At 35.7% G+C, this 24,688-nt stretch overlaps 5 protein-coding genes across 30 annotated transcripts in view; 2 read left to right on the top strand and 3 right to left on the bottom strand.

The window, feature by feature from the left end:
• Window positions 1–34: 34 nt before the first annotated feature.
• LOC107268175 (heterogeneous nuclear ribonucleoprotein A1, A2/B1 homolog) lies at window positions 35–5,687 on the bottom strand. Of its 4 annotated transcripts, none has more exons than XM_015740684.2 (6): window positions 5,534–5,687; window positions 3,829–4,597; window positions 3,535–3,753; window positions 2,838–2,888; window positions 2,480–2,650; window positions 35–1,029 (listed from the first exon to the last, which is right to left on the bottom strand). In XM_015740684.2, the coding sequence occupies exons 1-5, from the start codon at window positions 5,552–5,554 to the stop codon at window positions 2,505–2,507; spliced, it is 1,206 nt and encodes a 401-aa protein (XP_015596170.1). In that variant the 5' UTR covers window positions 5,555–5,687; the 3' UTR covers window positions 35–1,029; window positions 2,480–2,504. The 4 variants fall into 4 exon arrangements, with proteins under 4 accessions (XP_015596170.1, XP_015596172.1, XP_015596171.1 ...); XM_015740686.2 differs by having other exon boundaries at window positions 3,604–3,753; XM_015740685.2 differs by lacking the exon at window positions 2,838–2,888.
• A 212-nt stretch (window positions 5,688–5,899) lies between these two features.
• Window positions 5,900–6,971, top strand: LOC107268177 (chromobox protein homolog 5). Of its 2 annotated transcripts, none has more exons than XM_015740689.1 (3): window positions 5,900–6,286; window positions 6,354–6,548; window positions 6,621–6,971. In XM_015740689.1, exons 2-3 carry the CDS (start codon window positions 6,427–6,429, stop codon window positions 6,742–6,744), a joined length of 246 nt encoding a protein of 81 aa, XP_015596175.1. In that variant the 5' UTR covers window positions 5,900–6,286; window positions 6,354–6,426; the 3' UTR covers window positions 6,745–6,971. The 2 variants fall into 2 exon arrangements, with proteins under 2 accessions (XP_015596175.1, XP_015596176.1); XM_015740690.2 differs by having other exon boundaries at window positions 5,906–6,286; window positions 6,398–6,548.
• LOC107268171 (zinc finger protein 394) lies at window positions 6,874–10,836 on the bottom strand. The gene is made up of 6 exons (XM_015740656.2): window positions 10,101–10,836; window positions 9,608–10,014; window positions 9,179–9,527; window positions 8,949–9,116; window positions 8,707–8,874; window positions 6,874–8,631 (listed from the first exon to the last, which is right to left on the bottom strand). The coding sequence occupies exons 1-6, from the start codon at window positions 10,267–10,269 to the stop codon at window positions 7,526–7,528; spliced, it is 2,367 nt and encodes a 788-aa protein (XP_015596142.1). The 5' UTR covers window positions 10,270–10,836; the 3' UTR covers window positions 6,874–7,525.
• Window positions 10,837–10,937: 101 nt separating this feature from the next.
• On the top strand, window positions 10,938–12,210 carry LOC107268176 (complex III assembly factor LYRM7). The gene is made up of 5 exons (XM_015740688.2): window positions 10,938–11,128; window positions 11,555–11,627; window positions 11,708–11,778; window positions 11,844–11,925; window positions 12,006–12,210. Exons 1-5 carry the CDS (start codon window positions 11,105–11,107, stop codon window positions 12,131–12,133), a joined length of 378 nt encoding a protein of 125 aa, XP_015596174.1. The 5' UTR covers window positions 10,938–11,104; the 3' UTR covers window positions 12,134–12,210.
• Window positions 12,211–12,336: 126 nt separating this feature from the next.
• The window catches only part of LOC107268172 (glutamate-gated chloride channel), a 30,225-nt gene continuing 17,873 nt past the window's right edge, over window positions 12,337–24,688 (bottom strand). For 9 of the 22 annotated variants that reach the window (XM_015740661.2, XM_015740668.2, XM_025085521.1 and 6 more), the window contains 4 exons: window positions 24,433–24,647; window positions 21,263–21,313; window positions 18,471–18,587; window positions 12,337–18,259 (listed from right to left, as the gene is read on the bottom strand). In XM_015740661.2, coding sequence (XP_015596147.1) covers window positions 18,113–18,259; window positions 18,471–18,587; window positions 21,263–21,313; window positions 24,433–24,647 — 530 coding nt within the window. In that variant the 3' untranslated portion in view covers window positions 12,337–18,112. Of the gene's footprint in view, window positions 18,260–18,470; window positions 18,597–21,262; window positions 21,314–24,432; window positions 24,648–24,688 lie in introns of all 22 variants that reach the window. The other 13 variants (XM_025085517.1, XM_025085523.1, XM_015740682.2 and 10 more) reach the window with 5 other exon arrangements.

Raw genomic sequence — 24,688 nt, 5'->3', positions numbered from 1 at the left:
CGAAATTACGCCTTACTTTCCTTTGCTCTCTTTCTATCCTTCGTACTGCTTCAGTTTTTATTTCTTATTTTTTTCTTCTTTCTTTTGTTTCTTTATCCATTCAAACTCACTCTCGCTCTCGTTATTACGCCTTACTTTCCTTTGCTCTCTTTCTCTCTCTCTCTCTCTCTCTCTCGCTCGCACTTTTTGGTCTATATAAGAATCACCGCCTTCGAGTCTGACTTAACCCAAAATAAAGTGCTCGTCGACATTGGACGAAAAAGGAAGAAAAAAAAGGAGAATTTTCTCGATTCTTACATTGACCGTAACGCTTTTAATTTTGTATACGACGCAAGTAGCTTTTTTTCTTGTAAAATTATATAACATATAACCGATTTCCAACGTAATCCAGAAGCAACGCGTGCTCTAGCGACCTTAATACATGACACGATTTTCCGAGATTCATTGTCACCTTCGAGCGACCTGTGTCATCGATCAAAGGAGACAATCGGATATCCGAGTCCATAAAATCGGATTAACACGAGATGTTTACTGTCATCGATCGGAATACAGATGAAATTCATTGTGAAGTGTTAAATATGTATTCCTTGTGTATGTAAGAGCGTATATCATGTATGCTGGGTGATGGTGATGATAGTAGTAGGTAATAGTAGGCATCAGTAACGATGGTAGAGTGGTAGTGGAGGTGGTAATGATAGTGATAATCATAACATAAATAATTGTTGCCTTTCTTTTCCTGTCAAATGGTACACGTGCTACACTGGGCGTGCAAGCAGTCTATAAAATTGCGGATATACAACTTTTGTCTTGTATGGTGGGCCGAACACGTGTACACGTTTGCGGTAGGTGCTAGGTACCAAATGTAATACAGGCTTAAGCCTCCCTCACTGCGAGCTAAACGGGTGACGCTTCTCTGTCCTGAATCCTGATTGTCCTGCCTGGTCCTGTCTCTAGCCTTTTAGCCCTGCCTGCTCCAAACTAAACAGTACAGAAGTACTGGCGACTAGAAGACAAGTAGTAGGGGGTCACCTGAGGTTCAAAAGTCACAAATCTGTTAGTCAAGTTAATTTAACAACGGCTAAACACACTGTTAAACGTTTGTTCTATAAGCTCTAGATTAAACTCTTATAAACGGAATTCTCTCTAGTACACTTGCATCTATATGTCTCGTGTACCAGATCGATTCCTAAATTTTGATCACGATATGTTTCTTTTATGTATAATCAATATATACATGTATGTTTAAAGTATCGTATCGTTGTGATCGCTCAGTTTGTAGGGCCAGTTTGTGATTGGATATGACTATACGAAATTTTTTCAACAATTAAAATGGTCTTTGCTCTTTTGATTTTACATGTAAATTAACATCGGATGGTTAAACATCCGGATTCCGTTACGGTTTCTGCTTTGGATTATGGTAATCATGAAAACCGCAAGCACCACTTCGTGATACGAGCCGCATTTTTATTTCAAATAGTAGCCCCACAAACAGGATCGTTCGACCAAATAGAAAAAGAAAAAAACAAAAAAACAAACAATGAATTAAGTTTTGTATAAAAAGGAACATCCGTGTACGTAACTAGAAGACAAAAGTAAAGATATCTTGTGTCTGCGAGTAACATGCATTACGCGTGAGTATAATGAAAGTAAATAAGAGATTTTGGCAAACAAACGTAGTGACGTAAAGGAAATTTATGCCTCTTTAAAAGCGCAAATATTGTCTATCAATGTATAATTTGGCGTTTCTACCAATAAAATTGACCTTATGCTGATGGCCTACGTTAAAACTGCTAATCTAGAATTGTTGTACGACATTAAAACTATTATCAATCCTTCAATCTAAAATTTCCTTTCGATCGGGGCTCTTGCTTTTTGTATTGCTAATAGCGAGATTCATTTTAATCGAGTGTCATTACTTGTATACAAATTTTGGGATTATCTTTTTTGTATTTGTAAAATATATAAAGAGCACCTAAATTTTGTTGAAACCAAACTAAGGACTCTGTCTCCTAATTGTCACGCAATGTCCGTGGTTTTATACTGTGCCATCAAAATAATATTTCATAAAAAGTATGTATCAGGAACGAGTTTGTGAAACTCGTAATTCGCCTTATCCGCGTCGAGAGGAAAAGCGCGCAATTATTAGTCACAAGGATAATTATTAAATAGGAAGAGACAATAGGTAACGCGAGGACAAGACCCATTCCAAAAATTAAATTGCGTAAATGACATCCTGACTTCTTGCCAAATGGCAAGAGAACAGATGCGACTGAGAAATACATGCTCCTTCCCTCTCAACGCTAATAATGCACAGAGAAATACGGGCTGTGCCCCAGAATTGCGAAATGAAAGTGAAGTAAAAAAAAAAGGTAAAAAAAAACAATAAAACAAAAATCAGTTCGCGAATATATCGAACTCTGTGCTCTTCCATGTATATCTCCTTTCATCACATATAAAAACGCCTTAAAATGATACTCACCGTTTGAGGGAGTTTCCTGATCAATTTAGTATCTTCTGCCACCGCCGCCACCACCGCCACCGCCACCACCGCCTCCCATGTTTCCACCACCAAGGGAATTGCCTCCGTAGCCTCCTTGATTGCCACCTCCGTATCCACCGCCACCACCTGAATTGCCACCTCCCATTGGACCTAGCGGATCAAAGAGAAAATAAACATTAGTATACTGAAACGTATAATTGAGTTACGACTAATTTTACTGTATAGAGAAAAGCCGTAACGTGAATTAACGTCGGTCAGTATAATCCCAAAAGCACGAATGATTTTTGAAAAACTATTATATATTGGTTAGAAAAGATAAAGAAAAAATTGTGCGTACGCGAATGTTCATCCTTGCGTCTGTAGTTGCCTTCAGCATTCTTCGTGGTAGCTTGAAAATGAGATGCTAAGTAAGGTACTCGAACTTTGGGAGTATCATGAACGTAGTATAATAATTATTGTAGCAAGAGAGTAAGAAAAAAAAAATTTAGAAAAGTCAGAGAAAAAGGAAAGAATTATAAAGAGTGGACAAAGGCGCTCCTCACTGTAACATCGCGCCTTGTTACTCAGCAAAGAAATATTTTTCTTGAGCAATTCTTCAGGATAATCTTGAGTAAAAACAAATATAGCATTTATCAGTTAAAAAGAAAGGTATTTTGAGTGACTTGATTCAAATAGTAATTGCTTTACGTGATTGATGGATTTTAAAATGGGACAACCGACGATCGAAATTCTCTATCTAACGTTATTCCTGACGTTCCAATGTCTTCACGTTAACGAGGTTAATGATATTACTGATAAGCTCCGAAAATTTAAGATCAATTTGGCACGCTCCTCCCACAATCAGACATTTCCGTCCCCAAGCAAATTTGGAAATGCTACTAAAACATCTATGCTGGTGGAGATCCTATAAAACAATTTTCACCGTTCACGGAGATCGTAGGATAGGTATAAGATTTAACTAAAACAAAAAATGAAATGTCCGGATATGCTGGAGGCGCGAGCCTGACGCGTTGTTTTTTGAGGAGGGAAGCAACCTTGTCCACCGAAGGGTGGTAGCCATCTCGAGTCTCCAGATTGTCGGCCACTAGGACCCATATTAATACCGTAGGGTGCTGGCCGTCCACCGGAGTTGAAGTTATTTCGTACTGGACCACCACCATATCCTTGCTGATAACCTCCGCCAAAGTTGTCATTACTCCAGTTACCACCACTGTTATAGCCTCCTTGGCCTCCTTGACCACCCCAACCACCACCTAAAAATAAGATCATATTAATATCAAAGACAATGAAGCTTGTTTATAGTGATCTATTTAATAAAAAATAACTACTTTGATTCTGATTTTCCCAGGGTCCTTGATTGCCCCAACCTCCCTGATTTCCACCTCCATATCCACCTTGGTTTCCTCCGTTATTCCAGTCTCCACCACCACCGCCACCACCGCGGCCTCCCCAGTTACCACCGCCTTGATTCCCACCACGAGGTCCACGTCCAACTCCCTGACCTCCTCGACTGCCACTACCACCTCCGCCGCCACCACCCGTCGCAGAAGCCATTTCAGCTCTGCTCAAGGCTTTCTTAACATCCACATGTTTTCCTCGAAGTTGATGGTTACGTTGAAGACAAATCTTGTCCACAGGATCATAGTCATCGAACTCAACAAATCCAAAGCCTCGTTTTTTCCCAGTCTCCTTATCCGTAACAATGCTAATTGAATTTATGCTACCGAAGCTTTGGAAATATTGCCTTAAATCCTCTTCTTCATGATCATCTTTCAATCCACCAACAAACAGCTTCTTTACAGTTGCACCAGCTTCTGGTCTACCGATTTCCTGACGTGGTACAGCACGTTTCGGTTCAACAACCCGACCATCCACACGGTGCGGTCGTGCATTTTGTGCATCATCCACCATATGTGCTCTGGAATAGGTGATAAATCCAAAACCTCGTGACCTTTTGGTTTTTGGATCTTTCATCACAACGACATCCACAATTTCTCCCCATTGTTCAAAATGCTTCTTGAGGGAATCATCAGTTGTTCTATAGTCCAGTCCTCCGATGAATAACTTCCTGACATGTTCAGGTTCATTTTTACCATCCTAAAATAAATATACATTTATTTCATACTGATCACTTTTAAAAGACACATCTGAAAATAAGAACACATATATATATATCCTACCCATATTTTAATTTAATCTACTCTATTTGATTTCAACATTGCTCCAAAGCTGTACACTATAATCAAGATGGCGCGGCTTGGGCACGCCGACGCCAAGGCGTGCATTAAGAGGAATAATACTGTTTTTTTATATATACATAAATATAACAAGGCAATAAAAGATATGAGATTGAAAAATGAATATAGAAATTTACAAAGAAAGTTAATAGTGGATAACAGGGAGTAAACACAGCAGGATATATGTTCAGATAACGTATCGCTAAAAAGGAGACGCAGAATATCCGCCATTTTTTTGTGCGGTTACAAAACTACTACATAAAAATAGTATTGGCGCATTTATACTGCCGTTCTGCTTCAAGAAACACATACAGTCTCTGTCCAATGAACTAATTAAAGAACGACACCTACAACGTTTCTATAACCTCCAATTTCGTCCATAGTATCATAACCTGACATATTTCAACATTAACATTCTTAATTAAAATATAAACACACTAATTTCTAGAGAAATTCACCATTACCAATATATGCAGCTCTAAATGATCAGAAATTCGCTAATGGTAAGTAGGCGACACAACACCCACGCCGCCATTACTGTTCAATAAAGTACAGTGTAGCTTGGATAACAAAGAAATTGAATATTTTTAATTTGACAATTACAATACGAAGTTTACTGTCATCAAATCAATAAGCAACATTAATTAATACCACCAATCTTCGATACGTTCAGACTACAAATAAATCACAATGGATCATTTGCATTGGTATCACACTTCTAAAATATTTTAGGTTTATGACTGCTTATGTCGATATACAAATGATTGATTACTTATTAATACAAATAATTACTCACGTCGTGCTCCATCTTAACCATGCTTCACGATTCTTACAGGGTAAAGCGTCCCTCAACGTACTTGAACAAGAAAGTCACCCGACGCGGCTTCGCTGGGAAGTAAGAGCCGAAGTACGACAGCCGATCGATTCTCGGTTCCGTCCAAATACTCGAGTAAACCCCCAAAAGGGAAGTATGTTCAAATAAACATATCTGCGCATGCGTATTTTGACTTATGATTGACTATTTTATAGATAAATACTCAATTACGTATTGATTTAACTTTCAAATGGCACAATAAAGCATATTTATTAAATTCTATATGCATACTTACACTAAGTATTGTAACTCTTTAATAAACATATTATTTTGATGTATCGACATGCTCGGTACTAAAACGGCGTGGCAGTACTGTCGTAGTTTAACTTTCAAGCCGGTTTAATGTTAAATAATATGTTTTAGTAATTGAATAGGTTATGCGTTATGATTTCATAAGTACGAAGTGCAAGATATTGTTAGAGGAATTTAGAATCTTGGTGTTTTTATGTAGAAATAGATTTTCATGGTTTATTTAAGGCATCTGTATTTTGTGATGGTCGATTGTAGCGCCGGAAGATTATTTTACTTTGTTACATTTGAGGGAAATTTAAAAGTCGCATTTCCGGATATAAACATGAAAGTGTGATATTCAGTGAATATGTCAAGGAGATCCGACAGTTAACGGTTAGAGAGAAAATTGTATCCTAGAGAGTGAATTATTGGTTTATGTGTAAGGTAAGAGAATGAATATAATTTTAGAAAATTTATAATTGATTATGTAAATAATTCGTTTCACTTTTAGTGAGTTTCGAGTGGTTATAACCTTAATAGTTATTGTCTGATTAGCTGTTGAACATTGAAACAAGAAATTCAAAATGAATAAGGAAAAAACTAATAACACGGAAAATAAGCCTCATGGGTTTGAAAAGGCATTACAACCAGAAAAAATTATTGGTGCTACCGACTCTTGTGGAGAATTGATGTTTTTAATGAAATGGTAAAGATAATTTTGTGTGCACATAATATCATAAGTAATTCAGTATGCAATTAGTACATTATGCTTTTTCAGGAAAGGAACGGATGAAACCGATTTAGTAACAGCAAAGGAGGCAAATGTGATTTGTCCTCAAATAGTTATTCAATTCTATGAAGATAGACTCATATGGCCTAATACTAAATCGCAAACTAAGTAAAGGGAAATATTTAGAGAGAATTTATAATATTATGATATAAAAGAAATATGTTAAGAGTTTAATATTCATGATATGACAAATGGCTAATCTTCATTATTTTTATATTTGGAAAATGTTTGTATTCGTAAGAACTGTGAAAATTTTTTAATATGCCACTAGTCAGAATTTATACATATGGTACTGTAATTGTTAGTTTTGAAATATATTGATAAGATTATGGTTTTGTACCAGGTTGTACTACTTTAATGACACCTTGGCTATATAGCGTTCTATGTTTATTAACAAATATACTATATAATACAAATATATATATGTATATCACTGCATAAAGCCAGCTTGGAAATAATATTAACAGTACTGCATAAAACTTGGGACCTACAGTTATTCAGTACACAATTGAAGTTATTATCTATAGATTCTTGAATTTACCAATATAGTACAGCCAATTAAAAAAGTATAATTACATTAAAACCTTTTGACTAATAGGCAATTCACTCATTTGCAGTAGATTCGTATTTTTAAAAAAATAAACCCTTTTTTCTCTAAAAAAAAATTGCCAATAAAATCCATATTAAACATATCAACAATTCATATAAAAATCATAATAAATATTAAATAAGTATATCACAATGAACAATGTACAAATATGTTTCAATCGATAATTATCTCTTATAATGCTGGCAGCAAAGATAACTCTAAAATTTTAATATATTTTCCATTCCAGTCTCTTAATCGCCCTGTAAAATTCCCAAACATTACAATTTCGATGGCACTTGTACCTTCAGTCCTCAGTTTGCTTTGAATAGTCAGTGCACGGTTTCAATATTTCCGAGGTTCTACGTCTCCAATGTATTTCACTTACTTTTGTAATACTAGAAACTTTATCATCAGCCAAATTAATTTTTGTTGAACCCATTTCATGATTACCTGCTTGACACATACGTTTCGTTATAGTAGAAACACAATTAGCCCGTTCTGCCTGAATGGTTTTAGAACTACTCTTCTTTAAGTCAGTGACAGCACTATAACCCTGACCAATATTTATCGCTCCTTCTTCAAGTTCCTGGATGACTCTCTTCTTCAGAAGAGTGTGTTTGGAACCAGCCTCCTGGATACTCGTAATTGAATCCTTAGTAGTATTTTGCTGTTGAACAATTTCATTACTGTTACTTTGACTTTGTTTCTGCGAATTGCTTTGATTTTGTGCATTAGGACGTCGTGAGGCAACACTGGTTTCGAAGGAGAGTTTCTCAGGAAAGGAAGTTTTATTATAGGAAGGACTTTTAACCAGCAGATTTGGTCTAACCGGTGACAATTTGTGAATAGGAAGTTGTCTGTCGACAAGGGTTGAACAATTTCGAAAAAAATAATGATGATTTGGTACATTTTGAGAATAAAGTTTCTCCTCTATTCTTCTGTTTATCACGACTGCCTCAGCCAATGGCATTGGCTCCATGTAGGTCAACGTCTTCTTCGGGGTATCCCTCTTTTCCTCCAGCTTTTTAATGCTGATTGGACCATTAATCACCGGTACCGCGTTACTGACTTCACCGGTAGTCCTAATAATAGGAGTTATGTTACCCATGGAATCCAATCTGGAATTAATTTGATCCCGCGAATTCACATAAACGACCGATATTTTGGCTGGACTCTTTGGCAGCGACACTAAAGCGATTCGCGGTTTGCTTTTTGGTTTCTGCTTCTGTTTCGCTACGCATGTTTGCTTTGGTTTTATTGGTTTCGCTTCTTTTTCCGGTAGTTTACATTGTTCTTTAGCTGTCGAGTCGTAATTCGAATCCTCTGAATGATGATGACGTATATGACGATTCAAATTGTCCTTTCGCCTGAAGACAGTATTGCAAAATTCACAGGAAAAAGGTTTGTCATCTGAAACAAAAAGCAAGCTCTTACCACTGTTTGCGTATTAACTATTTTTATAACTTCTTAAAAATCAATTCGTACCCGAATGTACAGCCAAATGACGACGCAATTCACTTTTTGATAGGAACACTCGTACACAATGAGCACAAGAGAATGGTCTATCTTTTCCATGGGTACGCTTATGACGTACTAATAATGATTTGTCCTTGAAACTTTTGCCACACTGTTCACATACATGAGGTCTTTCGCCTAATATTTAAAAATATATTGAATGAAAATCATTTGCATCTATTATTTTATGTAAAACTATACTTAATACTTACTGGAATGAGTGTGCATATGGCGTTTCAAATTTGTTAACATGCGGAATGATTTTCCGCATACTTTGCAAGAGTAAGGAGCCAGACCAGCATGTAGATTTAAATGATTTCTCAAGTCATCCCTTTTACTGTATCCCTTACCACATTTTGTACAGATAAATTGCTTTTCCTCTATAATGGATCGAGTGTTAGCTTTTTTTTCTTTGTTGTATAACGAGGCAAAGAGCACTTACTATTATGAGAGTACATGTGTCGGTTCAGTTTGTTCTTCTGCGGAAAAGCTTTGTCGCATAAAGTACACTTGTATGGTTTGTAGCCACTGTGTACTCGTTCGTGATACTCAAAGTGAGAACGCTTAACAAAACTTTTATCACATATTGTACACTGATACGGTTTTATCCCCGTAACACAGGCGTCGTGATAGCATTTGCCTTTTTTATTGCGGAATATTTTTCCGCAGACGCCGCACTTATACTTTTCTGGTGAACCTGGTATCACTGATATATGACTCCTGTCTGGATATTTCCTTTGCTTTTTATTCTTTGGTGCCTTTTCCTTGCTTGGATAATTGGAGTCAACTTTCTGAAAAAAATATTAAAACAAGTTTATGACATAACAAGTATACGAAAAACAGGATCAATATGTGATTGTGTTTTACTTACTACGTTTTCTGATTCACTGGTCCTTGCTTCAGGTTTTGATACGTCTGATAAATCATTTCCCTTTGGTTGATCTGTAGATTCCTCAAGATGTGTGCGGATACTGGAAATTAGTTCCAATGGTTCCATCTTTGGAATATGCAGTATGGTTGTATCATGGGTATTGCCATTGTTATTTGATATAGATTCACAAATATTTGGCATTTCCTTATGAATGGATAATCTATCTATGTGTATTGACTCTTCTATGAGTGGGTTAATTATTGTTTCACTGGACTCAATTTCAAAGGGATCTGGTAGTTTGTTTATTACAAGTTCCAAGGGTAATATGACTTCTTCGTTGACTATTGTAGTTTCTTTATCCGGAGATGTTGTATCTCCAGACAGCTGAGCAGTAGCGGGTGGATAATCTAAGAGCAGTATAGTTTTGATACTACTTAAGGAAATGTTACTGAACAAAAATTTTTAATGTAATAAAGATTATAGCTTTCCTTACCAAAGTTCCCAATAGTTTTTATCTGATGTTCATTTTGACAGGCTTTACAGCCCTGTTCCTCATATACCAAGCACATTCTGCACTTAGTATGTCCACAAGTATCTTTAACAAGTCTCGAGAAAGATGCATTTGTCAGTTGCCTACAGTTTGGACATTCTTCACCCATCATAACCTGTTCTTCCTTTTCTTAGGCAAAAATAAAATTCATCATATCCCTCACAGGACATTGCTTGCACATTGCTCCAGGTTAAAAGAAGCAGAAACCAAGGATTCGAATGACACAGATTGTACTTTATCAAAGTATTTACACAATCATAAGATGCATCGAAGACATATAGCCATTCAAATAATTGAAACCTAAAGAACTGTATGTGAACCAACTAGAAATCCAAAGTCTCCGGATAATAAGGAACATCGTAAATGAAGATGCTTGGCTGTTATTTCTATTAACATGTCTGAAGATATTTTTGGTTGCTTTCAAACGCCCAATAACGATTAACAACTATTATTCTATGACAGCTCATTAATGGTAAATGTCACATTTTGGGCAAGATGGAATCTGACGAATTATCGGCAATGAAAGGTATCACTTTATTCAAGCCGGGTGGAGCAAACAGAAGTCAAAACTTTCAAAACTGCTCCACGAGTTACGTTGCGGTAGGTTAAGTCATGATACTGCGTAGGTTGGACGTCGTACGTCAAAGTCACTCCTGAATCTCTGATCAGTTTCATGAATCTTAGACATCTTGGTGATGAGAGATATTTTCGTAATAATTATCGGCGCACTATTAACTTTCTTGTGAATCGTTCAGCTTTTATCAAAACTCTGTGTGGTCGCACCGGTTGTGATACGTCGTAACGAGTACTCCCTCTACCTACTTTAATATCGTAAATAATATAGCCTGGTACTTAAATTGCTCCTCTTATGCTCCTTTTTTTTTTAATATCGTATTGTCAAAGTTATTCGATTGCTTTAAGTGTAATTCATTAATATTTTTGAGACGATGAGTGGAATTCTTCGTAGGGAGGTAAATAGCTTCTACTAGTTTTTTAATCATTATTTTTATTTTCGCTAGTGACGAGGTTAGGTTTGATGTCACTAACTATTTCACGTGTGTCAATAGTAACCCTGCTTAGAAATTGTATTGAATAGAAAGAATTAGAAACGTATAAAGTCATAAAACATAAATTGAAACTATGAATCTTATAGAAACGCTAATATTTTTTAAGTTTTTATGCGGTTTTCAGTGTCGAGTCTATACGATTAAGCCTTTTTTTTTAATTGGATGGTTAAACAAGAAGGAATATTGAAAGAATAAGTGGCATTGTATGTTTTAATTAATTTTCGTCCATTACAAATATGTATACAGTGCATTGTTGAATTTAAGAGCAATGTCAACAGTACTAGAATAGCTTTTACCTACATTGGATAATTTAATTTTAATTAAATTTAGGTGCTGAATACTTTCAAAAAATTACACAAGACTCGTCTAAATACTTTTAAAGGAGACGAACACGCTTTGAATGGTAAGTCGATATATTTAAAAACATATGGTAATAAAAGTTAACACGACGCTTCAGCAAATATTTTACTGCACTGTGTTTAGTCACAAGGAAAAAGATAAACGATGAATACGCGAAATATAAACACGTAACTGACGAAAAGGCCATCGCTGAGGTAAATTACAATAACAGAATATTTTACTCAAAGGTATAATGAGAATTTGTGATAATATATTTTAGTTAAACGAATTGGCAAAGGCCGTTGAACACGAAGTCCGAACAACCGTTATTCAAGCTGTTGAAGTTGAGCCTGGAAAATTTCGTAAGAAAGCCTTGAAACGATTATGTCACTTGTCAACTATGTTTTGTATTAATAATTTCTCTTATAATTTTTTATTACAGAAGTTCAATTAACGAAGGATACAGTTATGCTCGACAATATCCCGGATGAAGCTGCTCTGAAGCAAATTAAAAGTATGCGACCAGGTAGAAGATGTTCAGATGTAAAAGATAGTAAAGCAATAGATTAAAGTATTATAATAATATTGCATAGAAATATGATCCTGTAGAAATAATGACTGAAATAAAGTTAGTATAAACTTTTAAACTGTCACTTGCTATCATCTTATCAGTCATCTATTCGTAAGTGTATCAGTAACATTTGCCAGCCTACTGAAAAAAAGACTATTAACAATCTCGAAATGCTACGAATTAAAGAAAGGAAAAAGACGTGTAAGGATTCAATACTATTTTAATCGACAATTTAATATTTAATCATGTACATTACAAACACAGCCGAAAAATCAGATAATCAATGATCGTTACGTTATAATATAATCAATAGATTCGCTTAAGATTAAAAATCATTTGTCAATGTGTTTTTGTATGCGTGTGTATGTGTATGTGTATATATTACGCGTTTTGTATGGGTACGCGTATACATACGTACATTTTTTTTTTCGCAAAGCCACGAATCCCTCCGGGCATCCGGGTGGGAGAAATTTTTTAAATTTTACAGTGTTTCCCTCCTTTTCTTTTTTCGTTTTCTTCATTTAACTTAACATCACAGGTTTTCATCGTTTTCGTACGTTAAACTCGATCTTGCCCCTTGTTTGTCATATATATATATATATATATATATATATATATATTACATTTTTCTTTTGTAAACGCGTGTACGCACTTTCTCTGCTGGTAATCATCGACGTGAACTCATTTCGGGCATTTTAAAGTGCAAGATATAATGACGTAATAAATACGAATGATCATAATACAATATATTATTAACGACAGTACGCAACAGTAATACATTGTAAAATTGTTTAAATCGCGTAATAAATATCGATTGCTGACTATATTAAATATATAAGGCTTGTCCTGACAATTTCATTCGCTTCGTTATCTCCCTCTTTTTTCAACTTTTTCTTTTTTGTTTTTTCTAATTATTGTTCTCCCTCCCTTTATGTACATATTTATAAGTGTAGGCGATTTCAATGCGGAACGCACGATTCCGCGTCGCGACGCCCGAGGAATTTATATTTGCCGTCCCGTCGTAGAATTAGAGAATCGAGAAAAGATAAGCCACAAAATGCAAGGGGAATAAAGTAAAACGAGCATATATGTATACGTATTTGACTGTTGTCGAAAAATTTTCATTAACTTTCTCTTGATGTTTTCTTTATTTTTTTTTGTTTTTCATCTAGTCGCAATATTTTCTCCTAACTCCTCGAGTGTCGTCGCGTGGATCCGCGCGAGTCAGTGACGCGGGATTTTTATAATTTTTTTTTCTCATTTCCTTTAATATTTTTGTATGCGAGCGCGGTGAAAAGGTACAAAAATAACAAGGATAGAATTGGAGACTGGACAAATATAGACTTTTAGCATTAGATATATATAGTTAAATATAGGTGGAGGCGAAGCAGGTCGGATCCGTGTTTTTTTTTTTAAGACGAGGACGACCAATGTTCGTATTCACGTGTGTCGCTTTTTTCTTAATTAGATATTCTCCTTATCTTTCTCTCCCTCTTATCCCCTTTAAAATTCTTCGCTTTGTTTCTTTTTAACGCACGAACCGCGCTCGTACTACGCACAGCAATATATTAATGTAATATCATTTTCGATATTTCCCTTTTTACCTCTCTCCCTATCTCTTTCATCTACCCAGGCCTCACAATCTCACCTATTACCAAACAAATTTTTTACCCGGAAGCCGCGACGTCGATCATCCCAAAAAAAAGATATTAATATTTTTTATTTTTGACAAAACATATATATACGTATACACTTATCACTTATTCTTTTTTCTCTTTATTTCAATACCCACAGCAATTAATAAGACACCATAACGCAGCTTCCTGGCAAAAGTTACCAACGACCCAATAGACACTGTCAATAGACTCAACACCGAACAACGTATTATAATTTCTAATATAATTACAGCATAAACGCAACGTAAATCATAATGTTGTAAAAAGCCAGCGCGGCGTCTTCGCATTTAATTATGATTTTTTTTGCCATTCCCCATTACACTTATCACAATCGTGTTATCGATCAACGATCAGCTGCACAGCAGAGATAACAAACTCAATGCATAAAAAAATTGATATCGGTGTCTGGCATACCTGTACTCGATACAGTTTATAAATAATTATTATTAACAATAATGCAACGTATATCCGTGCGATGGAGCCACCGTCAATGCGAATCCATAAGTTTTTACTAAATATCTTATTCATGTATGCATGTAATAGCTTGGGGAAAAAGAAATTCATTATTTTTTCGTCAGATGGCTACAGTGATATATATCTCCTAAAAATAATGTATTTCTTTTTCCCTAATCTATTATTTATTTTACGTATATTATGTATATTAATCCGTGCAATGTCAAACGGCAGTCGCATAGCTGCGTGACGCATTTAATCGCCCATTCGATATTCCCAGGCGTCAAAAGTTCCATTCCAGTATCCATCGATAATACTATATGTATGTATGTATATATATATATATATCGATGTACAACACGTGTATCAGGGATAATGTAGATTTCTAATAGCATTTGTAAAAATTAGGACGACCTGTATGTGACGACCACTACCCTCTTCCTCATTTATTACAGGGACGCATCAAAGACTATTTTTTTTTGCATTTACGTCGAATGTTTATCTCTTTTTCTTTCTCAATAACGGGCCACAGCCTATATAGTTTATAATATATAAGTGCAGCTATTATGACAAACAAGAACTCGTAGGATTACGTGTGTTGTCTTTGGTCCGTGGAGCGTTTAAAACGTTTAATAATAATAATCGTAGCGTAACCTATAATCTAAGGGTTTCTTCATTTTTTTTTTATTAAACAGCATGAGATATACAAAAATTGTAATAATGATCCATCCTATGTATCTTATGGCATCGTGGAATTTCTTTGGATTCGCCTTAAAAAAAATTCATTCAGAGATGTTTTTTTTTCTTTTCTCGTCTAATAACAACTTTCGTTTGGTCGTTTCTGTATTTTGGGTTCATCTTGTTGAAATCCTAAGAAATTTACATGCGCGAAACGCGTACCTTACCACCTCGGATTCCGTTTAATTTTTACGAATTAGGTATATGTGTTTTTTAAATTTTTTGTAAATATTTTTCTTATTTGTCGTGTTTTTCACGTGAACTCTAAGTTTCAATATAGTCCGCGATTTATCTATGCAATATTCGTTGTGTGATGCGCGACGTCGCGACGCCGAATGCTGAACAGTCACTTTGGGAATAAATAACGTACGGCGTGATGTATGACGTATCGGGGGCTCTTGTCGAACTTGGCTTTTGCTTTATTTTTCGTTTCCTCATATTTCAGCCGAAGCTTCGTTTCGGTAATTATTTTTTTCTTTATATTTTTTCCTAAGCTCTTTTTCTCGATTTCTATTCGAATTGCAGCATTTGCCGAGATGTACTTTTCGATAATATCTCTTTTTTTATCTTCAGTGATTTTTACTCTCTTTTACAGTCTTTTTTTTTAAATTCTTTTGACTGCCCGATACGATGACTGGTTGTGTCGCAGATTAAGCGACACGCAAGGCGTCTCTTCTTGTCATGCGAGTAAACAGAATTTCGCTAATTGCGTAGGGATAGTCACTAAAAATTACGACGAAATTGCACGTATCGTATTTAAAGATTATTGTTATCATGTCATATATATATATGACAAATTTGTATTCCTATAATGAACAATTTACAATGGGCCAGCCTGACCTTCTTTCGACGATCCATTATTTCTGATTGGTTATACTTTTCCTTTTTTCTTCTATTTTCACGTTAGGAAATTTTACATGGCGACTGTAGGTACCAGTACGGAATATTTTTTGAAATTTTTAAAAAGATTTCGTCTCAGCTCCAGTTCCTTTTTTTTTTCATATCTCAAAAAACACGAAACAAACCCACGTTCTTCCTTTAACCATGAAATTCGCAAACTCGCAAATTGCAAACGGATTTGCAAAGCGGAATCGCGAAAATACAAAGGACGACTCGGTGGATGGACGTAATAGTGTATAAAATGTATAATAGATCTTCATAGTAATATTTTAATTAAAGAATCTCCTCTAACGAAGTAACGTAGCCCTTATATCATAATAGAGATTAATTACGATCCGAGATAACCTCTTATCGTTTTCTTATTATTTTTTTTCCCTTCTCTCATCCACATCACCATTCCCTTAGAAATCTAAATAACCGCATACCAGTGCATAAAAAAGCCGTGTACTTCTCACATCAGCCGCTAGAGGCGCTTCGATTTTTTTTTATCATTCGTATTTCACTTTTCCTCACACAAAAATTTCGTCTTATTCCATTCTTTCTTTGTTTTTAACAATTTTTTCTCTTACCTCGCGCTCGCTTCGCCGTACATATTTGCTTCCTTTTTTTTTTTACTATTTCACAAATTTCATAACCCCCCAATAACACCTTGCGCGCACGCGCTTTATACTATATTTGTGCATACACGTAGAATTTTATAGTCAGCAAGATATATAACTATATATACGTATACATATGTCCTATTTGTATTATTCTGTATACATATATATATGTATGTATTCTTATTCGTAAAAAAAACCATGGGAGAAAAAAGATCACGATGTGCCTCAATCTAATGAATTTTTGGCAGTCGGTTTTCAGACGATTTCTGAAATTATTACACATCGATATAATATATATATATATACCTAGATATATATACATATATATATATATATATATATCGCTTAAGAGTGTCGTTGTGATTTCGCATAAGCGATCTTGTGTACCTGTTTGTGTCCAATGAGCAATTTCATGTGCTAGTTAATATGTGTCGTACGATAAGTTTAGCGTTCATTTTGTGTTTATATTTTTTTTCGCATTCTTAATATAGGTTTATGTAATTGTATGCCGCGTGATCAGGTGTAATTGTCGCAAAAAAGGACGAAATTACGCGTACAGTAATTATAGTAAACTCGTGTCCTAATAACGCTACCTATACAAGTACGTTACGTCGATTATTTAATTAATTCTGCTTACGCGGTTTAGATTGGTCTGTAATATTGCTGGATATTTTTTTAAATTTTTAGTACAAATAGTACGTAGCATAAATTTTTTTTTACCCTTAGCGCGTAATAGTAGTAAGTATATAATGATAATAATAATAGTAGTAGTTCGGTGGTAGTAATAGTACGGTAATAGAAGTAAATGGTAATAAAGGGTGGCTATTAGTAATAGTAGTAGCAATAGTGACAGTATTAGTTAATAGTTAATTTTGTTAATAGTAATTAGTGTAGCGTTATACCATTATAATAAATAACAACTTACAGTAAGAGATAACTATAAGTCGTCAATTAATTAATTAATTAATTAATTAATTAAACGTTTACCTTAACGCAGAGTCCGAAAAAGCACCACGTGTGTTACTTTCAATAATCCTTAAGAGTTAAAATCGTAATGAATCGGCGCGACTGCGACGAAAGGCTAGAACAATTAATCCGCCAAAAATATTTGCGAATTGAAATTCGCTAGTCCCGATAGACGCGCTCGATATTAATCACATGCTAAAATCGCGCGCGAAGCTCTGCCAAGCAAGAAATTATTTCTCGATACTAACGGTACACGACAATGCTTCCCCGTTTAAAAATTGCCGCCCTTGCTCGGCATTACGATAATGATAATTATCACGAGTCCAAGGCTCCTTGGCTAGGCTAACGCAAGCGTTGATTTAATTAAATCATTTGTCTTAGTAAGTGAAACATTTTTTTAACAAGCTTCCGATCCTCGCCGCCAGGATCGCCCGCGTCCCTGTCCGGGACGCCGTCGTAACCGAAAAATTCAAATTTGCCGCGTTAGCCGCATAACCTGTATTCTCGTTGTTACAGACCGCAGTTTATTTTCTGGTGACTTTCTGTCTTCACCAACTTTCTTCTCAACACGTTGAACGTCCCGATGCCCCTCCATGAAGATCGTGCAGCATCCGGTTTCCATTAGGATGTCAGCGGCAACTGCTTAGGAGGCGCCCTTGTAGTGTATGAAGAAGAAGATGAGGAACACGAAGTAAGCGGCTGGGAATGTGATACGCGCTATCACGTCGATCGTTTTGGCAACCCTTATCGGATGGGGTGGTTCCTTTTTGCGTACCTGCACAAAGCAGCACTACTCAGGGTCATTACGGGGTCAGTTGGGTAAAGAGAATGGATGCTCTATGACATTCAGACGACATTATGGAATCGCATGGCAAATATATGCTAGGTATATTCAAAGAACATAAAAGTAACTAGACCGTCTATGGTTCTTTAACAAAAGTCACTATATGCTGAAGCCAGATTGTTTTTTGTTGCAGGGCATTGCTTGAGTATCTACATACCTCTGCGGCGCAGCCATTTGTTGCTGTGTGTGTACAAGGATTCGGACCGCAATTCGTACACGTCACGATCTCGTTCGGTCCAGTTCCTCCTCCGGTACCAGCACCACCTTCTCGCTTCTTGTTACCCTGCGACAGGGTCTCCGTAGCAGATACTTATATTCAAATTTTTATAACGCGAACGATTCACCTTCTTTATATCATTTTTATTATATTTCTTATATGCCAATGGCTTATAATTTTTTTCTTCAGAAACTATTTGTACCGCTAGATATACCAATTGTTTTTTTTTAATTATATTTCACCATTATTGTACAAGAAAATTTAACAACTGTTTTATATACAGTCAACTCTGTACAGTCGCGCGTTGGGATTTGAAATGGGACTGTATGAAGAGTCCCCACCAGCTGCACGCGCATGCGCAGTGTGTCACGGACATTAGACTATACTAGATATACCATCCCCACGATTGTTCATTAGGTGAAGAGTGGGGGGTTTAGCTGCCCCTACAAGTGAGGGGAGAAATGCGAGTGCCATCAGCGTGCTTGTACAAGAGCTGACTATATATATGTAAGAAGAGTCAATTATGATGTATAAACAAAAGTGAATCGTTCCCCGAGTCATTAATTATACATATGTATATTCGATAACGCTTATCGTGCCTTTACTTATCACTTACGAATTACATGCTCTCGATTTATCTACATTCGAGGCTGCCGTAACCTCCGACGTTCTGTCTACGGTTATACAAACGTCCCACGAAGATGCGACCATCGGATATTGACAGATCGGCAAATTTTCTACTTATAGAATTTTGACGTCTGTCAAAATCTTATATAAACATCCGTATATCAATAACGTTATACAGTCTGAGGCGCCTGTTTCCTCAACTGCCTATACACAACTGACGTTTATCTTTTAGTTAGGATAAAAAGAAGAATAGAAAAGGTACATGGTTCGCTCGTATTTTACGTCACGATCTGACAAGCAAGTCATATCTATCTCTTCCGGGTGAAATTGTGCGAATAGATTTTTCGCGAATCTGAGCTAGCTGCGTTAATCAAGGTCGACAAAGCTTATAGCTACGGTGAAGCTTAAATTATGTCAACTGCAAAAAGAAGCAATATTTTTTCTATTACAATCGAAAGCCAATAAATAGATACAATTCGAGAGAGCACGTCGTTTTTTTTTAATCGTTCGCGCGACCTATATTTTTTTTCTTAATTTTCAAAAAATTTATTTTATTCTCGCAATAAAAATTTAACGTTCAACCGCTTCGTCACTGTTTCAAATAATTGGAAAAAAAGTGATACCGTTTCTGAATTAGACTAATATTTGTTTACTTCGTTACTCCCATCCATTAATAATCGGTATTTAATTAATACATACATAACATATAGGCGTGTATACATATACCGGGTTATTCAGTCCAAATGCAACCACCATGATTTTATCATAAAAATCAAATGGATGCACTGGGTGGTCCGTTTGGGCTGAATAATCTGATACATGTGTAATTGTATATACATATGCATATGCTGACAATTACCTACCACGTAACGCGAGATAATAGCGATACGCGATCGTTTGTTTATTATTTATGAGTAAATTTTTTTATTTAATCGTCCATTTTTATATCGAAGTCGTCGATTCTACGAATGATATGAAAGCTGTGCGAAAGATGTCGACGCGAGAAGCTGCCGTGTACGAAATTAAGCGGTGATGCGAGCCGAGTGTTCATGCTAAATATATATAGTTATATATAACGTGCAATAATAAAAGTTATTAATGACTACGGTCATTTCACTATTATTATCATAATTTAAGTTTTTTTTAACTTTTTTTCTGCAAGGAAGACGTGACTACAATAGTATTTTTTTTCTCATTTACGAAGAGTAGCTTGTAGTATATGATGCAAGATAGTATATAAGTATATAGTGACAAATATATTATTTATATACACAGGATTACTATTAACTATACCTTTAACTATGTCTTTGATAGCTATTTATTATATTTATATATGTATGTATAGGCACGTAGTGTAGTTTGTACAGGGCTTTTCAGACTGACAAAATCCTATGTTATCCCTACAGATACGTGATTCGAAATTCTTGGTTATTGGAGAATATTACGTAAAAGCGGTAAAATATAGGAATAAATATAAGATAAAATATTTTGTATTATTATTTTATATCCATAAATTTTGACGTGTTTGAAGCCAGTAATACGATACAAATGATTTCGAAGAGCACTGTAGTCAAACGCACATTCTATGTATTTTTCAGGCGAGTCATTCTCCATTAGATTAACAAGCATGTCAAAGATCATGCAGAATTTATTATATAAGAAGTCAAGTATGTCTACAAGAATCGTACAGTAACTGTTTAGCCTGTTTACGTGGTTAGATAAATTTTGATAAATCAAAAAATTTGATATTATATTTGTTTGATTCTTGTAGATTTCAAGTAAAAATATAGTTTAGGACCTGAACGTTCGAACGAAGCACAGTATAGATTCTAGGTTATTGTGATTGAACATGCGTGTATCAGTGCGAGTATAAAGATAATAATAGAATTGGGCATTATAGGGCCCAGCGGGTTAAGTAGTATGTGTTAGGGCGCGGTTAGAACCTCGCGCGTGTTGGATTGTCAATTTTTTTGTTTAATTTAACTTGTGGCTTATAAGAATTAATGTGCGCTTGTCGAGTTTTGGGATTGACGTAGTTTTATTTTTTAGACTGCTACCAAAACGCACGAAGTCGCGACCGCACCCTGTGGTCAAGGGGATCTTACCAAGGGGCTGGCCAATATAATCCCTATCCTGCTGAGCACCGCTGGAAGCCGCTGCAACATCACAGACACCAAAACAAAGAGACTTACTCACCAACATTCCACCAACCAATCTTACTAAACGATTTTTCTCTCTTTCGTTATCGCTCGCCTCTTATATCGGTTTGCGAGGAATTTTGAAAAAAAAAAAAATGTACCACTCCACAACGAATCAAAATTTTCAAGTGGTTTTTCAAAGGTAGTTACGTTGAAAGAAAGAGAAATGCACGGGCAAAGTGGTATGGAGGAGAAAGCTTGCATTGACAAAAATATATAAAAGTGCAACACCATTGTTTTTTTTTTTGAAAAAAAAAAAAACTAGTTCACACATAGTATTCTTCCAAGAATGCAAAAACTCACAAGAAAAGAAAGAATCAAGTTTTGCGATAGAAATTTAAAAAAAATTTGTTCTTGAAAACGTATTTAAAAAATAGATCCTCACAAATTTATCTGTTTGCTTTTTTATAAAAATAACCGCACTGTCTCCGAATTACGTTGGCGAGTGAGAAGGACAGACAAAAAATCTAATTATATCAATTGCTACCTCTCTTATCAGCAAAATAATTAAATTATACTATGATACGTTATTATAATATATTAACGCGATATCATAAGAATTCCCTTAGACCACAAAGAATCCATTATACACGAATATATCGTCTGTCCGATTCCAATCGTCACGCAGCCGCGTGGATTTTTCAAGCGTCACTGTGAAATTACGCAATACGCGTAATTGCGTGCGTGCGCGTACGTTTTAATTCGCGTGAGAAAGCAATGAAAAATGTGTAAGGGGGTTGGGATAGACAATAATAAAAAAATGAACTGTGCAGAATTCCATACAAATGCAAGGGATGAACTTAGGATTGAAAATCGTTCCACGTGAATCCTCATTTTTAATTAAAAATAATAACAAGGCTCGAATTAAAATATTCGTAACAGACCTACAGAACCAAAAAGTTTCATCCCTCAAGAGTACACGGCAGGGTTAGTTACTCTCTAAATTGGATGGCACTTTCAAAATGGCGGCCACTCGAGACTTTGCACTCGTATGCATAAGGTCACGCATGTAATTAAGCACGCACCAGACGCAAATTACCTTGTGTCATTAACTCGATCTAAAGCCCCCTGTTTCACGCATGATACTCGGACTAAAGGGGATGAATAATAATGTCAGAAGGGTCGCATTCCTTCAATATACCAAATAAGTGACATATATCATTATCAAAAAAACGTTTGATCTCGTGTTTTACAGACTATAGAATTTTAGGGGTAAATTATATATATTTTTGAAGGGACCAACAAAACGTGCATCTCGATACTTAATTTTCGTTCTTCTTTCAATTATTATACGGAAATTGTATACCAACTGTACAAAGTGCGGTACCAAAATGGCGGTCGATCCTTAGGCGCCTCGATGACTAGCAATAGATTCCAGTAGATGGCAGTAATTAGCAGCGACTAACTCTAGGTTAAATGTGTTAGCACCGTGGTACTGATTGGCGGCTGACTATGCTAGGGTGTTACTACTACGTCGAGATACAGTACATAACAGATAATAAGTAGTAGAAGAATAGTATTAGTCAGACTGGTGGCTAAAAAGTGATATTGTTAATACGAATAAAATAATAAACGATGAACAGATACAGATTGGATATTAAATAAGATTGAGAATATATAATGAAGTGTGTGAGATTGATGAAGAATCAAAAGAAAATGGTGGCTCGTATTTAGAATCAGAATAATTAACATATAATACTGATTAATTCTTAATACTGACTGTACCCAGCTTCTTTACAAGAGACCTTATCTTGGTTCGTTCGTGGTTAATTTTAGAAAAAATAAATATAATAATAATACAGAGAGATGTTCTGATAGGCTGATCGCTCATGCAACATATACACGTAACTTCCGCCTGAGGCAAATGCGTTGCACGTAGCAGTGATCCGACATAATATAATATATAGATAATAAGTCGAGCTGTGATTAGCAGTAACGATTATAATAACTGATAGACATAACAACGACAGAGTGTATTTAAACGTAATTAAAAAAGATACAATACCGATAAGAGAGACGAGAGACATGGGAGAGTGTTATGAAATATTGAGTAAGAACAGGACGACCTCGGAATGCAAAGGAAATAAAGATAGGTGTAAAGAAAATAAGCAGAAAAAGTATACCAGAGAAATAACTATAGTCTTCGTTAGAAAGGAGAGAGAGATAAAAAAGAGATTCTGGATGAACAATGATAAATAAGAGTACCGTAAGAAGTATCTTTACCTATGAAAGGATGACAAAGAGGCAAAATAGAAATGAAAGTATTACAGAGCCATGCAAAAATTGGCACCCCCTCTTTGTTATCTCTTTTTCGATTTTTTTTTGCATTCAATCGCCAAGTAATGAAAAGTCTTGTTTTTTAAAGATTTTGTTAAAAAAAAATTTGACAGAAATTCAAAAGACCCATTTTGATAAAGTTCAATCTCTGGATAGAGAACATAAGAAAAACTGCACTACGAATCATCCCAAGGGGTAAAAACGAAGGATTCCGAAGGATGCCGAAGATTCACGATGCAACGATCGTAGGTAAATAACAAAGTCACGTGTTGTGCGTCACGCCAACGAGTTCACAATGTATCGCAGGGCCCGAGGGCGATGGTCCAATTAGAATATCACATATGTATTATCCCTTTGCCTCCCTTCTCACTCTAATTAAATAAAAGTTATAGCATCTTGAAGTCTTAATAATAATTTTAAATTTCCATCGCACTCGCTCCTTACGTACGTTCAATATATGTATAACGGGTCACAAATGAAACGTGATGCGATACAATGGAGCTTCGTCAATCAATTATCCGAAGTTTTTTCGATATTAATTGCTCTGAGCCAACCTCTCGACTTTGATCTTTCGTATTTATATACTCGACCTATCTATATGCTCTGTATCGTGTACTGCTAAGGTATAGTCGACATACGAGTACGAAATCATATGTGTACTGTATTTATAAAAATTGATAGCAGCACTGATAGTGCTGTTTATATATATTAAACGCGTGTATATTATTATAAAGAATTATATAATTTCTGTTTAACTGTCATATCTCTTATCTAGATCTATGGCCGATCAGCAAAAGTACCTGGGTGACGGGATTTTCTCCAGGACGGTAGACAACGTTGTGCAAAGGTCTCTTACGTCCGACGTAATTAACAGCGACGAACTCGAGGAGACTGGCGTATATGAAGCACATGCAGACTCCGTCCCATACGTTCATGGCCGTGAGATTTGAGACGACCGGTAACGTCGATCTAAAGCCGTTCGAGGTCGTGAAGAAATTGAGCATCGTCGTGACGCCTGCGAGGATACAAACTGCTGTTAGTGTGACTTAACCAGAG

The sequence above is a fragment of the Cephus cinctus genome, unplaced genomic scaffold (assembly GCF_000341935.2).
Source record: "Cephus cinctus unplaced genomic scaffold, Ccin1 Ccin1_scaffold0494, whole genome shotgun sequence".
NCBI classification, from domain to species: domain Eukaryota; kingdom Metazoa; phylum Arthropoda; class Insecta; order Hymenoptera; family Cephidae; genus Cephus; species Cephus cinctus.
The sequence above is the reverse complement of the archived record's forward strand: the minus strand, read 5'-3'. Positions and strand labels throughout refer to the sequence as shown.

Excerpts from the sequence above, each read along its gene's own strand:
- LOC107268175 (XM_015740684.2), bottom strand. The coding sequence starts at position 5,554 with ATGGTTAAGATGGAGCACGAC. Across the intron at positions 3,754-3,828 it reads CTGGGAAAATCAGAATCAAA|GTGGTGGTTGGGGTGGTCAA; the intron begins GTAGTTATTTTT and ends TCTTATTTTTAG. Across the intron at positions 2,651-2,837 it reads ACGCAAGGATGAACATTCGC|GTCCAATGGGAGGTGGCAAT; the intron begins GTACGCACAATT and ends TTGATCCGCTAG.
- LOC107268177 (XM_015740689.1), top strand. The coding sequence starts at position 6,427 with ATGAATAAGGAAAAAACTAATAACACGGAAAATAAGCCTCATGGGTTT. Across the intron at positions 6,549-6,620 it reads TTGATGTTTTTAATGAAATG|GAAAGGAACGGATGAAACCG; the intron begins GTAAAGATAATT and ends ATGCTTTTTCAG.
- LOC107268171 (XM_015740656.2), bottom strand. The coding sequence starts at position 10,269 with ATGATGGGTGAAGAATGTCCAAACTGTAGGCAACTGACAAATGCATCT. Across the intron at positions 9,528-9,607 it reads CCAGTGAATCAGAAAACGTA|AAAGTTGACTCCAATTATCC; the intron begins GTAAGTAAAACA and ends TATTTTTTTCAG. Across the intron at positions 9,117-9,178 it reads ACACATGTACTCTCATAATA|AGGAAAAGCAATTTATCTGT; the intron begins GTAAGTGCTCTT and ends GATCCATTATAG.
- LOC107268176 (XM_015740688.2), top strand. The coding sequence starts at position 11,105 with ATGAGTGGAATTCTTCGTAGGGAG. Across the intron at positions 11,129-11,554 it reads GTGGAATTCTTCGTAGGGAG|GTGCTGAATACTTTCAAAAA; the intron begins GTAAATAGCTTC and ends AATTAAATTTAG. Across the intron at positions 11,628-11,707 it reads AGACGAACACGCTTTGAATG|TCACAAGGAAAAAGATAAAC; the intron begins GTAAGTCGATAT and ends CACTGTGTTTAG.